General features: G+C 54.9%; 1 protein-coding gene across 3 annotated transcripts; it reads left to right on the plus strand.

The window, feature by feature from the left end:
* The first annotated feature begins 811 nt into the window (after nucleotides 1-811).
* SPI1 (Spi-1 proto-oncogene) lies at nucleotides 812-16494 on the plus strand. 3 transcript variants are annotated; one of them, XM_036325998.1, is made up of 5 exons: nucleotides 812-1056; nucleotides 3518-3617; nucleotides 13978-14165; nucleotides 14977-15139; nucleotides 15578-16494. In XM_036325998.1, the coding sequence occupies exons 1-5, from the start codon at nucleotides 1012-1014 to the stop codon at nucleotides 15895-15897; spliced, it is 816 nt and encodes a 271-aa protein (XP_036181891.1). In that variant the 5' UTR covers nucleotides 812-1011; the 3' UTR covers nucleotides 15898-16494. The 3 variants fall into 3 exon arrangements, with proteins under 3 accessions (XP_036181891.1, XP_036181892.1, XP_036181890.1); XM_036325999.1 differs by having other exon boundaries at nucleotides 814-1056; nucleotides 3521-3617; XM_036325997.1 differs by lacking the exon at nucleotides 812-1056 and adding an exon at nucleotides 1330-1497 and having other exon boundaries at nucleotides 3521-3617.
* Nucleotides 16495-17178: the final 684 nt, after the last annotated feature.

The following is a 17178-nucleotide window of genomic DNA, read 5'->3' on the forward strand; positions in this document are numbered from 1 at the left end:
CAGGAAACTGGGAGGGGTGGTGTAAGAACCCAGGACCCACCTTCGGAGGAAGGAGGGCTGGTGGGAAGGGTTTGGGATGGGGGAGGTGGAAAGCGCACTGTGCTCAGGACGCTGTCCCAGAGCCCAGCGCCAGGCTGGGTGGCACCCAGGGCGTGGGGGCCTGGCATCTGCTGGATCAGCCCTCGCCAGCCAGGCTGACCCCAGAGAGTGGAGGCCCCAAGAGGCCACCCTACCAGCCCTGATCCCACAAAAGTGACTGTTGGCCACCTGGGGGTCTCAAGAGAAGGAAACATTTGTGGGGTTAGGGGTTAGAGCAGTGGTTCTCAACCTTCCTAATGCCGTGACCCTTTAATACAGTTCCTCATGTTGTGGTGACCCCCAATTTCATTGTTACAAATTGAACATAATTAAAGCATAGTGATTAATCACAAAAACGATATGTAATTATATACGTGTTTTCCAATGGTCTTAGGCGACCCCTGTGAAAGGGTCGTTCGACCCCCAAGGGGGTCGCGACCCACAGGTTGAGAACCTCCGGGTTAGAGCCTCAGCACAGCCTGGGGGCAGCAAAGGCCTCCCTGTGGTAGAGCTAGCCTTCCTCCCTCCCACTCTTCCTCCCCACCCACCCCCCAAGGCCGCCCCTCACAGTCCCAGCTTCCTCTGGGCAGGGGGCCTGGCCCCCACAGCCTTCCAGGCCGGCCCCTGCAGCACCACCTGCCCCAGCAGCCAGAGACTTCCTGTAGCGCAAGAGATTTATGCAAACGGGCTGGGGTGGTGATGTCACCCCAAGGGGACTATCTCCCAGTGGCAGGCCCTTCGATAAAATCAGGAACTTGTGCTGGCCCTGCAATGTCAAGGGAGGGGGCTCACGCAGGGCGCCTGTAGCTCAGGGGCAGGCCCAAGCCCTGCGCCCGCGAGTCAGTCCAGCCCCTGACGGGGCTTCCCATCCCAAGGGGCTCCGCACTGGCCCCCACCGAGGCAGGGGACCGGACCGGACCAGAGCTCGGCTGGATGTTACAGGCGTGCAAAATGGAAGGGTTTCCCCTCGTCCCCCCTGTGAGTACTGGGGCTCCTCCACCAGCCCAACCTGTGGCCCTCGGGCGCCCGCCCGCCCGCCAGCCAGCCCGCAGGCTGCCCTCCAGGCTTGCTATCAGTGGGAAGTTGGCGTTTCCTCCTTGGAGCTCTGGCCTGAGAACCAGCCAGGGGGCCATTGGGTCCTCAGAGCGTGCCCTGGCGGGCTGAGGCTGGGCCGGTGTGGGGCTGTGATCGGTGGGGCCTGAACGGTTATTTATAGATGGGGCTCGGTGGCGGGCCTGAGCTCCAGGGCAGGGCACTGGGCCGAGAATGGGGAGGGCGGCGGCAGAGAGGTGGTGGGGAAGGAGATGGGGAGACTGGCATGGGGGAAGCCTTGACTGGGATAGTGAAGTCTTGAGAGCAGGCGGCACTGGGCCAGGGGCCTCGCCCTTGGCCAGGGAGCTCCTGGGGACGAAGGCTGCTGTAAGTCTGGGTCCCCAGCGCTCGGCCTACGGCCTGGCACAGAGGACATGGTTATTGACTGAAGGGTCTGGGCCCAAGGGCCTGAAGGTCCACAAGAGGCCAGGCAGAGGCCCAGGGGTGGGGCAGAGGCTAGGGCTGCCGTTAGGGCTGGGGCTAGGCTGGGGCCGGAGACATCCTGGGGCTGAGATTGGGGCTGCGTAGGACCTGGTTGAGTGTGGGATTGGAGTTAGGGCAGGGGCCGAGGCTGGGACAGAGGCAGACGAGGTAAAAAAGCAGGACCAGGGGACCCCAGGAGGTTCAGGGCAGCAGGCTGGGGCACCCCCCTGCTCCTGCTCTGGGTGACAGTGGCAGCCTCAGGCGGGTGTCAGACTTGGGCTCCTCTGAAAGGGTCCCTTTCCTTTTTCTCACTCCATCTCCCCGCAGCAAGGGTGGGGAGCCCCAGGAAGGGCTTGGCAGGAACTGCCCACCTGACTCAGCTTTCCCGGCCTAAAGGCAGCCCCCTCCCCTCACCTACCGCAGCCTCCCACCCCAGTGGGGCCTCAGAGCCCCAGGGAGGCACCACAGCCCTGACACCCTGCTGCCCAGCTGCCTGACGACCCAGTGCTGGGCTCCCGGCTCCCCACTGGGCCTGGCCTGACAGCACCAGCCAGCTAGCCCCCTGACCTGGCCCTGTCCCTCTCTCCCCTGGGACCAAGGAGGTGGGGGAGGCAGGGGAGGATGGAGGTGGTCCCAGGAAGAGTCAGTTCTGTCTCAAGAAGGTGATGGGCTCAGGGGCTTGGCCACCCTGTCTCTGACCCTTGAACTTCAATCCCTAAGCTCCAGATAGAGGGGCTGGAGGCACATCTCAGACTCCCACACCTAACCTTCACCCCTCTCCCCGTCCAGGGGCAACTGAGTGCTCCTGGGAGGGAAGGCAGGCTCCCAAGGCAGCCCTGACCCCCAACCCGAGCCCTGAGGGCCAGAGTGACTGTTGTGCAATCCTTGGGCACACGCGTCGGGCTGGGGAGAGGCCTGGTGACTGCTGGGAAGACTGTGGGTGTGCATGTCCCTGTGCCTGTGCCAGTGAGTGGGGAGGAGGAGAGGGAAGATGGGGGGGAGGTGAAGGGAGGGTGGGGGTAGGGGAGGAGGGAGAGGAGGAGGGGAAGGAGGATCCCAGGGAGGGTGTCGGAGGAGCATGGCTGAGGGGCAGTGAGAGGATCAAGGCTTGGCCATCTCATGGCCCCCAGAACCTGCCTGAGTGAGACTGTGAAATCCATCAGGTGGGCAGCCACTGGAGACCACGGTGGCCCTGAGTACGCCTGCCTGGGCCTGGGCACAGGCAGTGAGAGAATGGGGGTTGGCTGGGGGCTGGGGAGGCTGGCAGGAGGACAGCGGTGAGGACGAGTGTGCAAGTGGAATGTGAGTGATTATGGGAGGACATAGGTACGAAGGTGAGTTTAAGGTGCTTGAAGGCAAGGATATGGCTACGTGTGTGAATCCGGGGACTGTGTGGGCCTCCAGGGTGAGCGTAAGTGTGTGTGTGTGTGTGTGTGTGTGTGTGTGTGACCACAGTGCGTGTGGCTGCGAGTGGCCTTCAGAGTGAGTGTGAGGGCGAGTGCGCGGGGACCTGTGGGCATGAGTTGCTGTGTGTGAGTGTGTCATGGGGACGATGCGTACGTTTGGGGGCTGTAGGTGCATCAGTGTGAGTGTCAGAGGGCGGATTTGTGAGATTGGGGCACTCGGGTGTGAGTGTGAGTGTGAGTGTGAGTGTGAGTGTGTGGCGCTTGTGAAGAGGAGGGGCTGGGGGGTGGAGGGAGGCAGTCCTCTCCCCTCAGCATTTGTCTTCTTTTGACCTCTGACCTCCAGGGTCCCTGTCACTCCTGGGTCCCTGCTCCCACTCTCTGGCCGCCCCCAGTCCCCAGCAGAGAGGCCTGATGCAGCTGCTCTTTCTGGGGGACGGTGCGGACCCTACATCCTGGGGGGCTGCAGGCCTGGCTGGGGTCTCCCCACCTGTGTGCGCGCTGACATTCCCCTTTCCCAGCAGCCATCGGAAGACCTGGTTCCCTATGACACGGAGCTGTACCAACGCCAAACGCATGAATACTACCCCTATCTCAGCAGTGATGGAGAGAGCCACAGTGGTGAGTACAGGGCCCCTGCCCCACTGCCCCAGCCCCGCCTGGGCGCGGAGTGACTCCCGGGGTCTGGAGAGAGAAAAAGAAGAAATGGCTCCCAGGACCTCTTTGGAATTCTGAGAATTGGACCATGCTAGCTCCTAAAAGCCCCACTCCACACCCACACCCACACCCACACCCCAGCCTCCATGGACTGAGCATCTACGGTGCCCAAGGCACGAGCCAGCTTCGTTTATCTTGTCCAATCCTTGTGGTCTTTTTACAAACCAGGAAACAGGCTTGGGAGGCTGGGTGATTAGGACAAGGTCGCACAGCTGGTCAGGGGAGCCCAGGTCCGTCTGCTCCAGGTCCAGTGCTTTTCCACTCTCCCTCCCCCCATTTCTCCCTCCTCCTCTGTTCTTGCCGCCCCCTCACCCCGAGCTGTTGGTGCAGGCCCACGCCCTGCTGTGCGTAGCTAGCAGCGTTTCTTAACCCCTATTGGCACTTGGGGCCGGATGATGCTCTGTTGTGAGGCCTGTCTGTTCGCTGTCGCATAGTGAGTGGTGCCCCTCGCTTCTACTCAGAGGTACCAGTAGGACCACCAGCCACGCAGCCAAAAGTGTCTCCACACATTGCGGGATGTTCCCCGAGGGACCGAGTAACCCCAATTTGACAATTGCTGGGCTAACGGAGGCTCTGAGGGTCCCTTTATTCAGCAGGGGCTGAAGCACCCCCTTTGCTGGGGTGGGGTGAGAATGGAGCCTGGGCTAGGGTGTCCTTCTGTCAGGCTGTACTGCCCCCCCCCCTCCCCAAGGCCCAGCCTTGATCCTGGAGCAAATTCAGGGGAGGAGAGAGAGGCATTAGGTGCTGGGGAATGAGTGGGTCTTGGCCTATTGATGGGGACACTCCTGAACCAAAGGTGAGGTATCCTAGTGAATGGGTCCTCATTGGGGTTCTGAGACCTGGGCAGGCCGGACACTAGGGTGTCTGCAGCCCCAGAGGGAGAGGCCCACTGGGTGTCACAGCTGAGCAAGGTTCCACACTTGAAGGCCACCCCTGGGGGCCAGTCACACGGGTAGCTCCATTCTGCAGGCACATCGACAGCAGCCTTACCCTGGTGGCCACACCCAGGGGTGCCACATGCGGCCAGCCCTTACTTAGGGCTCTCCTATCTGATGCCAAACCTGGTGAACAGCTCACCCGGAACCCACACCTGGAAACTATCAGAAAGACCATCCCTGGGAGCCATGTCTGGGGAGGTGGTGGATGTGTCTCAAGGCCACTTCAGGGGACACACAGGCTTCTTTCAGAACCCCAGGGCGGGAAAGGTTTTAAAATATCCTTCTTCATCCTTTTAAACTTATTTATAATTCTGTAAGAAATGCATCCTCCCTGTGGAAAAGCCAGGCAATCTAGAGAGAACGTCTCCTTCATTCAGCTCTACCCCCAGCTCCCCCGGCAGGATCGGTCTGGGTGAGTCAGGACCTGAGAAGGTTCCTCTGGGCTTGAGGACTGGCGCCCCCTGGTGGCTCCAGGCCGCAGGACAGCTCGGGTCCAGGCGAGCTCAGGGCTGCCTGGGGCGGCTTCCAGCATTAGGGATCCTTTTGCCTCGGGCCTGACCCCCTCTCAGTTTCACTGGGTTTGGGTGCATTTCCTTCGGGTCTACCGAAGCCTCAGTTTTCGCTCCTTTAATAGGTAAATGGGGGTGCTGTTCATATATTTAGAAATGAGCTAGGCCTGGGGCTGGGCTGATGGAGGGAGTGCTTTAGAGAAAGCCTGTTCCTACCTGGCTCAGTGCTCCGCCCGATCCCTTATATCTGGGAAGTGACTCCCGGTTCGATGCCTGCGCCCCCTGTGTGGGTCATGAAGGCCCAGTGTCTTCAGAGATTCCTCCACGTCCCCACGTCCCCACGTCCCCACGTGCCCCGGCGCCCCCTCCTCCAGGCGTCTGACCTGGCCCTTCCTGATACCTGTGGGAAGTTCTTGTCTGAAGGCTCAAGAGAGAGACAACCCCACACCCTCCCCCGAGTTCCTACATGTTCCTTGGTCTAGCCCAGTGGTTGGCAAACTGCGGCTCGCGAGCCACATGCGGCTCTTTGGCCCCTTGAGTGTGGCTCTTTCTAAGCCTTAGGAGTACCCTAATTAAGTTAATAACAATGTACCTACCTATATAGTTAAAGTTTAAAAAATTCGGCTCTCAAAAGAAATTTCAATCGTTGTACTGTTGATATTTGGCTCTGTTGACTAATGAGTTTGCCGACCACTGGCCTAGGTGCTAGGCAGCGAGGCTTAGTGAAAAGGCACCGGGCCGGCCCGGGTCTCGTCCGGGGCCCATCACTCAGTGTGTCACCTTGGAGAAAGTGGCTCCATCTCTGAGCCCTGTTTCCTCATTTATAAAACTGGGAGCATGAAAATACCACATGGAGTTGTGACGATTAAACGAGGTGATGCAGGTGAATAGGTGAGCTCATGTACTGAGCACCAGGCCCAGTAAACTTCCAGGACACGTAGGGTAGCTTTGCTGCGTCCCCCAGGCAGCTGGAGAGCAGGAGGAGTACAGAGGGTCCTGGGACAGATCAACCAGCCAGCCACCCAACACTTACTGTCCCACCCACTTGTCCACACACCCACCCAATAGCCTCTGATTGTACCCACACACCAGACACTGTTCTAGGCACTGGAGGCTCCAGGGAGTGAGATGGACAAGGCCGCTCCTCCCATGGAGCTGTATTCCAGGGAGGGAGACAGCCAGCCACAGATAAGCAGACACGGAGTGCTAAGTTCCATGAAGAGCAGAGCGAGGCATGTGGCACCTCTACGCGGGGCTACTGTAACCTGGGTGGTCAGGGAGGGCCCCCGAGGAAGTGAGTGTTGAGTGACACCTGGGTGAAGAGAAGGAAGGTGGGTGCAAAGGCAGGTGGGGGCTGGGCGTCCCGGGCAAAGGGCCAGAGTGGCTGTGAGCACCGGGTGGGGGGTGGGGGATGGAGATAAAAGGTAGGCAGGGTCTGCAGGGGGCAGACTGCACAGGGCCTGAGCGCCAGGGTGGGAGTTTGAATTTTATCCTACAAAAATACAGCCATTGGAGGTTTTGAGTAGGAAAATGACATGATCTGAATAACCTTCTGTGTGTGTGTGTGTGTGTGTGTGTGTGTGTGTGTGTGTTTGGCGAAATTCTAAATAAATTTTAACGTTTGAATTATTAAAATAACAATTACTCATTGCAAAAATCTAAAAAAATGGAAAGTATAACAGTATATCAAGTAAAATATTTCTCTCTTCCCAATCTTACTCCCCACCGACAGCAGCCTCAGTCCATACTCACAGACGTTTTATTCTACATATAATTCTGTATGTTTGTAAATATTTGCTATACATGTGTGTAGGCTATTCATTCAAAAATGGAATTGTGCTATCAAACTGCTCTGCTATTTACCATTTTTTTACTTAAACTTATAGACATTCCTTCATGACCTCCATAGCATATCAGAAACAGATTAAAGATAATTTTTCCAGCCCTGGCCGGTGTGGCTCCATTGGTTGCACATCATCCTGTGCACTGAAAGGTTGCCGGTTCAATTCCTGGTCAGGGCACATGCCCGGGTTTCAGGCTTGATCCCCAGTAGGGGGCATGCAGGAGGCAGCTGTGTTTCACGTTCACATCGATGTTTCTCTCCCTCTCCCTTCCTCTCTCTAAAAATCATTTTTAAAAATCATTTTTCCAGTCTATTACAGTGCTATGTACATGTATGCATGCAGATTTGAAATAGAACACAGAACAATATTCCTGTGTTCATTTACAAACATTTATTGAATGCTTCCTATATGTTAGATAGAGCTGAATCTAGTTTGATCTATTCACCTGTACTATAAAAGATGAGAAGTTGCCCTAACCGGTTTGGCTCAGTGGATGGAGCGTCGGCCTGCGGACTGAAGGGTCCCAGGTTTGATTCCGGCCAAGGGTATGTACCTTGGTTGCAGGCACATCCCCAGTAGGGGGTGTGCAGGAGGCAGCTGATCAGTGTTTCTGTTTATCCCTCTCCCTTCCTCGCTGTAAGAAATCGATAAAATATATTTTTTCAAAAAAAGATGAGAAGTTGGCTTTCTAGTCATTCGCAATACACACACACACACACACACACACTTCCCCACACACACCAAGATAAGTGTATAGCAACTTTTTCTTTTTTTTCTAGTTTTACTAATTAATTGACATATAACACTGTATACATTTAAGGTATACAGCATAATGACTTCATGCATATTTATGTTTATATATTATTTATATATATAAACTTGACTAGCACTAGTTTAATTAACGTCCGTCACCTTGTATAGTCACAACAATTTTTTTTTCCTTGAGATGAGAACTTCTAGCAACTTTAAACATCCCATACATCAGTGTTAACTGTAGTCATCATGTTGTACATTACATCCCCAGGACTTACTCCTCTTATAACTGGAAATGTATGCCTTTGACCACCTTCCGTCTATTCCCCACCCACCACCCCATCCCCTGCCTCTGGCAACCACAAATCTGATCTCTGTTTCTATGAGTTGTTTTTTGTTTGTTTGTTTGTTTGTTTTTAAGATTCCGCATGTAAGTGAGATCATACAGTAGTTGCCTTTCCCTGTGCAGTAACTTCTGTTAAATGTATCTGAATTTCCCACTATTATGACCATGTGACTATTACGGCTGAGCCCCCTGGCGTACTTTGCCTGTATGTTCTCCTCCCCGCGTTTCTCAGGGGCAGTGCAGCGAGGAGAGAAGAGCCCTCATTCTGGGACTAGGTTGCTGGGGGGCACCCCCCACCTCTCCATCACTCTCTGGGGTGATCCTGGGCAGGATACTTCACCTCTCTGCGCCTCAACTTTCTCTTCTACTTCACGGGGTTGCTGTGAAGATTGAGTAATTGTCTGTAAAATGCTCAGAACAGTGAATGTTATATACTATAAGGATTTGTTCATCTTATCAGTATAGTTTCCTAAAAAAGGGGGTGGGCAAGGTTTTGCAGTTGTTTGTTTTACCTCGTGTCTTTAATCTGTGCTTTCACTTGATTAATGACAGCGTGGCTGTGTATAGAAATCTGGGTTAAAAATCATTTTTCTCCTTAGAAATTTGAAAGCCTGCCCTAGCCAGTTTGGCTCAGTGGATAGAGAGTTGGCCTGTGGATGAAAGCGTCCTGGGTTCGATTCTGGCCAAGGGCACATGCCCGGGTTGAGGGCATGATCCCCCCCAGTAGGGGGAAGCCAATCAGTGATTCTCTCGTCATTGATGTTTCTATCTCTCCCTTCCTCTCTGAAATCAATTACAAACACACACACACACACACACACACACATATATTTTATATTTATATAAATATATATTTATATATAATATATATATTTATATAAATTTATATTTATATATATATAAAATATATATATATATATTTTAAAGAAATTTGAAAGCGTTTCTCTACTGTCTTCTGGTTACCAGAGTTTTCTTAGGAAGCCGGATGCCTTTCCACATCCTCTTTTTTTTTAATGTAACCTATTGTTTGTTTAGTTTTGTTTGGAAGTTTATAGTATCTTTTCCCAATATCTAGTGGGTCCACTGAATAAGCTTTTAAGAAGCTTTCTTTGGCTGCTGTGTGGAGAGTAGATGGAGAGGAGGCAGGCACAGGCAGGAAACTGTTGGAATAATCCAGACAAGAGATGACGGGGGCTCTGACGAGGGTGCTGGCTGTAGAGACAGGCAGGAGTGGATAGATTCAGGATAGATTTTTGAAGGCAGGGCTCATAGAATTCGCTGTTTGTTACGATTATTTTTTAATTGTGGTGAAATACACACAATATAAAATGTATCATCCTGACCGTATTTAAGTGTGCAGTTCAGTAGCACCACGCACACTCACACTGCCGGGCGACCGTCGCCATCACCCAACTCCAGAACTCTTTCCTCTTGTCAGACTGGAACTCTGCCCCCATAAACGCTAACTCCCCATTTCCCCCTCCCCTCAGCCCTTGGTAACCACCAGTCCACTTTCTGTTTCTCTACATGAGGTACCACATATGAGTGAAATCATACAGTATTTCTCCTCTCCTGTCTGGCTTATGTCATTCAGCATAACGTCCTCAATGTCCATGCTGCAGCCTGTGTCAGAATTTCTTTCCTTTTCAGGGCTGAATGCTATTCCACTGCCTATATGTACTCCATTTGGCTTATCCATTCCTCTGTCGTGGGCACCCGGGTTGCTTTAGCTATTGTGGATATAATGCTGCTGTGAACATGGGGGTACAAACACTGCTCCCAATCCCTGCTTCCAAGTTCTGCTGGAGTTACATTCAGAAGTGGGACTTCTGGATCACATCGTAATTGTATTTTTGTCTTTTCGAGGAACCATCGTACTGTTTTCCACAGTGGCTGTGTCATTGCACATTCCCACCAGCAGCGCACAAGTGTTCCAGTTTCTCCACATCCTCACCAACACTAGTCATTTTCTGTTTTGGGATGATAGCTGCCCTCCTGGGTTTGATAGGATTTGCTATTTGTGATGGGGTTGGTAAAGGAAACAGAGTTCCAAGTATGACTCCTTCTCTCCATCCATCCATCCATCTTCCCGTATACTCTTTCATAGCACTAACCATAACGTGTTTATTCATGCATCGATTTCATCATCCACTCATTCACCTTTCCAATCGTCCTTCCCTCCACCTACCAAACCCTCCATCCATCTCCCACTGACTTATCCATCCAATAGCTCTATGGAAGCATCTTGAAACCTCAAGCACATTGCTAGGTGCTGTGGGGTGACTATGACTCAGGTCCTTTCAGATTTGTCTTTGCAACACGGGAAATAGCTGAAGCCTAATAACTAAGATCCCAGGGAGAGAGTGACAAGTACGATGGGGCCTGGAGCTCTCTACTCTAAGCCATCTCTGAAGAATTTGCAAGAGGCTGGCCTTCAGGAGCTCAGTGATCTGTGATTTACTGAGAAGGTTGCTTCTCAGCTCCTGCTTTCTTAATTCCTCATCTCCCTCCTCTGTCTTGCTCTTACTTCTGCTCCCCTGGGGGAGCCCTGGCTTCAGGCTGGGATTTCTCTTCTGAGGAGATAAGGTCAACTAAATGACACTTAAGGCTTGAGTTTTTTGTGTGTGGGGTTGTTTTAAATTTCCTATTTTTGTTTTGTTTTGTTTGTCCTGGTTACATACAGGTATTACTGCAACCAAAAACCTGAGTAAGAATAGGGATGTGTGGATAGGACTTTGGTCCCAGATTGGGAGCCGGTTTAGAGGGAGAAAATGAAAGATTTAGATGAATGGGTTATTGCTGACTGGATGGATGACAGATGGATAATGGGAGGATGCATGGATGCATGGATGTTTGAATGACAGATGGATGGATGTTTGGATGGGTGGATGGATCATGTATAGATAATGGTTGGATGAAGAATGGATGATGGATGAGGGGTGGATGATGGTAGACCAGGTGGGTAAGAGCAGTCAGTAAAGTCAGTCCCCATGGGTCTTACCTAAAGCGTCCATTTAACAGACTTGTTCCTCAGAGGTGGTATGATAGAGTGGTAGGAGTTCAGTCCCGTGGAGTCATACACAGGGAGGTTTGGATGAAGGTCGACTGTGACCTGCTTTGGGAAATGCTGGCCTCAGGCTGGGACTACCAGAGTGAGCCCACGGCCTCAGGTGGAGCTAGAACAGAGCGGGGAACAGGAGGGAAAGAGCAGCCAGGGCCCTCCCCCACACCTGCAGGGCTGCATGTACTCAGGGTTCCCCCACCCCGAAGTGGAGTGGGCGTGAGGGTGGGGGTTGGTGGGCAGGATCGATGGGGCATTCTATGAAGATGAATGCATCTTCACCTCGGGCAGCAGAAGGCAGAAATGGGGAGGGCCAGGAGCGGGGCCAGAGGGGGATTTACAGCTAAAGAGGAACCCGGGGTGCTCACTAAACCCCAGAGCCCCCAAAGGGCCTGTCTCGGAGGACAGAGCCAGCACGGGGCTGGGCGGGGGTGAGGGGGGTACTTTCTGGATCTCCCTAACTCACAGCAAGGTGAATGTGCAAATGCAGTGTTGTTTTGTCTTCCCGTTGGGTTTAGTAATTTTGTGGAGGAGAGTCAGAGAGTTCTTAGAGAATAGGATTCATTCACACATTCAGGAAATGTTTGCCGAGTGCCTGCTGGGTCCAGGCACCGGGAATGCGGGAATGCGGAGCTGAATAAAAGCAGTCACTGCCACCCTGGGTCGTGCTGGGGCCCCACTCCAGCCTCTGGGGGGCGTGACAGCGGGGGCCCCTAAAACCTTTTCTCAGGGCTATTGACTAAGGTGACAGGAGCAGAGGGAAGAGGACGAAATAAATATATATATTGAAGCACCTGCCTTTTGCTCAAGTGCTAATCTGGGCTCTTTAAATAAACTAGTAACAGTAGTAATAATAATAGAGGTTTGTTTGTGCCAGGTTCTGGTCGAAGCACTTTGCAGGCTCATTTAATCCTCACCACAAGCCTGGGAGCTGGGTGTAATGATTAGCCCCATCTTACAGGTGAGGAGACTGAGGCTTGGGGAGGTGCAGGGACCTGCCCATGTCACACAGTGGTAAATGGCAGAGTCAGAATTTGAACCCAGGTCTGCTGACTCCCGGATCATGTATGTCTCCCCTCTATGTTGTGCGGCCTCATAGAGGTGGGAGTCTGGACGGAGGAATGAGTTCACATGTGAATGGGACGCCAGTTAACTACCCAGCCGGGTCTCCCGCGTGTAGCATGGGGAATGAGAGGCTCAGAGTCACATGGCAAAGCCACCACAGAGCCCCCAAACACATGTCATTTCTCAGGGATGTGTGAGTGGGTCTATGCTGCGCGAGAGAGAACAAGAACGAGGGAGACAAACCGACAGACAGGCAGGCACACATCACACACACATGCGCACCTGGGCCGGCGGTGGTCCCCCTGCAGGGCCTTGTGCTTGTCCCAGAGACGCTGCCCTAGCCTAGCGTCCCACACACTCTATGAGAAAATCCCTCTTGTCGCTCTATCACCACACCTTCTGGACCCCGAAATGTACCCAGGAAGTCCTCAGACGTGCGGCAGTTTTTGTTCTTGGAAAAGGTGCCCAGAGGAACCATGGTGAAGACCTGTATGAGTCCCAAAACAGGGCTGCCAGTGGCATGTGACTGTTCCCCAAACTCGAGTCCACCCCGCCGCAGACTGAAAGCACCCATGGGGGAGTTTCCAGGAAAGCCTCAGCTCCTAGTAACCTCGCAGGAACACAGATACAGCTGCCCGAGGGCTTGGCTTTGCAGGGGCAGCACCGTGAGTCCGGAGTGGTTCTGTATGTGAAGAATGCCAGCCCTGTGACTCTGCAGTGACACACCTTGGCCATGTGACAAGGCTGGGTGCATGTGACTGTGGGCAGCCAGTCGGCTCAGGAACCACTGGGAGGTCTTAACTCCCAGCCTCCTCGGGAGCCGGGCCTTTCACAAATGTGAACTCATGGGTAATCTCCTGACAACTATTATCCCCCTTTTAGAGGTGAGTCAACTGAGGCCAGAAAGGTCCATGCCTGAGCCCACACAGGAATTACATGCCAGAACCAAGATGCAGACTCTGGCTCAAAGCCTGTGTCCCTGTGGCCGCCCGGGGAGGCAGGAGAGAAGTGTGGTTGAGAATGCAGACTTCGCTTCAGCTCTGGGTCCTGGCTCTGCCAGCGACAAGGCGCTTGACCATGGGCACGCTGTGTGTGTAGCCTCTCCAAGCCTCAGGGTCCTCATCTATAAAGTGCGATTGTCAAATACAAGCTGGTGGTTAGATGGCTGATGTCGCTTGTAGCTCAGCCTGGCCCGTGGTAATTGCCCCATAAGACCTGGCATTCTTTTTATTGATTAAAAATGTTTTTATTGATTTTTTTTTTTTTTAGAGAGGGAGGGAGAGGGAGAGAGAGAGAGAGAAACATCAACGTGAAGAGAAACATCTATTTGTGAGAGAGAAACATCGAAAACATCGATCGGTTGCCTCCCACACACAACCTGACCAGGGACTGAACCCACAACTGGGCATGTGCCCTGACCAGGAATCAAACCTTTGGGTACATGGGACAATGTTCAACCAACTGAGCCACATTGGCCAGGGATATTGATTATTTGTAGAGAGAGAAAGGAAGGGAAAGAGAGAGAGAAATATTGATTTGTTGTTCCACTTATGTATGAATTTATTGGTTGCTTCTTGTATGTGCCCTGACTGGGGATTGAACCCACAACCTTGGCACATGGGGACGGTGCTCTAACCAGCGGAGCTACCCGGCCAGGCCGGCCTGGCATTCTTATTTGTTAAACCATTCTGACCTTTTCCTGCCGGGCCCACCCGGCTCACCGCCGGCGGCCTGGCTGTGCCCCGCAGACCACTACTGGGACTTCCACCCGCACCACGTGCACAGCGAGTTCGAGAGCTTTGCGGAGAACCACTTCACGGAGCTGCAGAGCGTGCAGCCCCCGCAGCTGCAGCAGCTCTACCGCCACATGGAGCTGGAGCAGATGCACGTGCTGGACACCCCCATGGCGCCCGCCCACGCCGGCCTCGGCCACCAGGTGCGTGCGGCCCGACCCCCACAGGCGCCTGAGGCCGGTGGGGAGGCCCAGCTTCACAGGAAGCTGACACAGGCTCTTACTCAACTCGGCTTCCTGCCCCACAGTGCCAACGGCGGCCGGAGCCCCAACGGCTCCTCCTGGCCCTGGGCTGACCTCATGACCCCACGCCCCTTATCTCCTCTCTCCCACGATGGACAGAGTCCAGATAATCCCCCCCCCCCGCCCACCACACACTGATCCACTCGACCTTGACGGCCTTGTCAGAGGCCTTCCTGACCCTCACTGGCTGCAACCCTCGTTCACTGGGCCCTGAGGGATCTGGCATCCATGTCACTGACCTGTACGGACCCCTACCGGCCCCTCCCTCTCCTCACTGGCCCTGTTTCCTGACCCTCGTCAGCCCACCAACCCTAATCCCCGTCAGTGACCTCCACTAGCCTCTGCCTCCCCTCGCTGACCTCCACTGCCCTTTTACTCACTCATCATCGTTCACTTGGGCGCTCTTCACCCCCACTTCTTTCCCAGGCCACTGCTAGTCCGCACGGTACCTTCGTGCGTGTGAGAAAAAGGGCCCCTTTCCTGGGTCACTTAGCCCTGAACCAGGGGGTCCAGCTGGACGGGATTTCACGACCTGCACCCGGTGTGCGGTGACCCTGCCTGTAACCTGATTGACCTCCACTGTCCCCAGCCTTCTTCCAAACCTCTCTGGGCCCTGCTGACCTGCCGCCCTCAGCACTTCTCTCACTCCGTGACCCCTGCCTTGCAGCCCTGAGCTCCCAATGTCCCTCCCTGACCTCAACTCTCTTTCCAGGTCTCCTACCTACCCCGCATGTGCCTCCCGTACCCCTCCCTGTCCCCGGCCCAGCCCAGCACGGATGAGGAGGAGGGCGAGCGGCAGAGTCCCCCACTGGAGGTGTCCGATGGGGAGGCCGATGGCCTGGAGCCAGGGCCGGGCCTCCTGCATGGGGAAACAGGTAGGGGGGCCCCGCCCCAGCCCCATTCTGGCCATATCTGCCCCATGCCCACTCCAGCCGAGGCTGACTGACTCAGTAGTCATACCGCAGAGCTGAGTGTGTGAACATTTGCCAGTGTGTGTGTTCCTGTGTATCTTGTGGGAGCATCTGTGACCGTCTGTATCTGTGTGTGTGTGTCTGTGAGCACGTGTGCATGAGAGCTGAGTACGCAGCCGCTCTATGCCTGGGTGTGGACGGGTGTGTGTGCATCTGCACCCCTCTGTGCTATGTGGGAGTGGGTGGGAGTGGGAGTGTGTGTGCCAGGCATAGGGTGGGGGAGCTGGCTCCCCTGTGGGCCTCCCCGAATCCCGTCCTTCCCCACATAGAACTCCCAGGGGCCCCTTTCTGGGTGGTGGGCACGGGTCCCGGGCTGGGGCGCTGACCACCCCCCGCCCACAGGCAGCAAGAAGAAGATCCGCCTGTACCAGTTCCTGCTCGACCTGCTTCGCAGTGGGGACATGAAGGACAGCATCTGGTGGGTGGACAAGGACAAGGGCACCTTCCAGTTCTCGTCCAAGCACAAGGAGGCGCTGGCACACCGCTGGGGCATCCAGAAGGGCAACCGGAAGAAGATGACCTACCAGAAGATGGCCCGCGCCCTGCGCAACTACGGCAAGACGGGCGAGGTCAAGAAGGTCAAGAAGAAGCTGACCTACCAGTTCAGCGGGGAGGTGCTGGGCCGCGGGGCCATGGCCGAGCGGCGCCACCCGCCCCACTGAGCCCCGGCGAGTGACCCGACCCGCTGGGCCCACCAGGCCTCCCTGCTGGCCATAGCATTAACCCCTCACCCGGCCCGGACACAGGGAGGGAAGCTCCCAGGGGCCAGGGCAGGACTGTGGTGGGCCAGGCGCGCCTCACCTCCCACTCCCTCCTCCTCCAGGCCCAACCCACATCCCTGCTTCGCCTCCCACCAGGACCCCAGCCCTGGCCCCAAAAGGCACCTGGGGGAGTCTGACCCCTGGAGAGGGTCGGCCTGGATTAGTGCTGCCAGGTGCTGCCTTGAGAGTCGAAGCCATCAGACCTGTGTACATACCCACCCTGTAAGCACCTCTCCCTTCTCACACCTCTGTCCCATCAGCTTCCTCAAGAAACTTGCAGCACAAAGAGTTTCTTTTAAAATGGATTGTCCGCCCCCCCCCACCCCCACCCTCACCCCCATGATCTCTCCTTTTCCCATTTATGTATTGGCATTTTCTAAGGACACCCAGTGCTCAGATGCTGGGGATGTGAGGACACAGGGATCAGCCTGGAGTTAGAGCTGTGGACAGAATGAGTCCTCAGTTCTTATTAGGGAAATAAATCATTGCAAAACTCTCCACACCTGGCAAATGGTTTTTAAAAAAAGCCTCAGTGAGGCTTAAACTCATAATCCTTGGGTTATGCCCCCAGTGGTGGTGGTGATAACTGTGGCCATTTATTACATGTCAGCCTTGGGACGTGGGGCCCAATATCACCCCAGGGTACAGACTGGGAAACAGAAGCTCACAGAGGTCAAATACTTTGTTCAAGGTCACACAGCTGGCGAGGGCCGCAGGCCCATGGAGCTCCAGGTGAGCGGCCACGTCAGTGTGAGGGAGGAGGCTTCCCGTGTCCGGAATGGGGTACAGTTCAGCAAGGTGACCCCACGCGGCCAGTGGGACACAGAGCGTCCGCCGGGACCCGTGTGAGCAGGACCCCTTGGGTGGACTCAGTGTGTTGTGTTCTCTGGCTTCCAGGCCACAGCGGGGGAGGAACAGCCGAGGGGGCCGGGGGTCTCTGAGCTTCTTGCTGCCGACTGCCCAGTAGCAAGAAGTGGCGGCCGCCGGCCGGAGTGAGGTGGCTCCCCGCAGCAGCCTGCAGGCCGCAGGGAACCCAGATTCTGGGGCCAGCTGTGTTGGGCAGACACCCCGCATGCCTCCGCACCCCGTGACACTCCCTACGCCGTCGCCAAGCCCTGAGAGAGGGTCAGGGGCGTGCAGGCCTGAGATGCGGCTGAAAAGTGGTTTAAATGGCAGAAAAGA

Source organism: Myotis myotis, unplaced genomic scaffold (genome assembly GCF_014108235.1).
Source record: "Myotis myotis isolate mMyoMyo1 unplaced genomic scaffold, mMyoMyo1.p scaffold_m19_p_10, whole genome shotgun sequence".
Lineage (NCBI taxonomy): Eukaryota > Metazoa > Chordata > Mammalia > Chiroptera > Vespertilionidae > Myotis > Myotis myotis.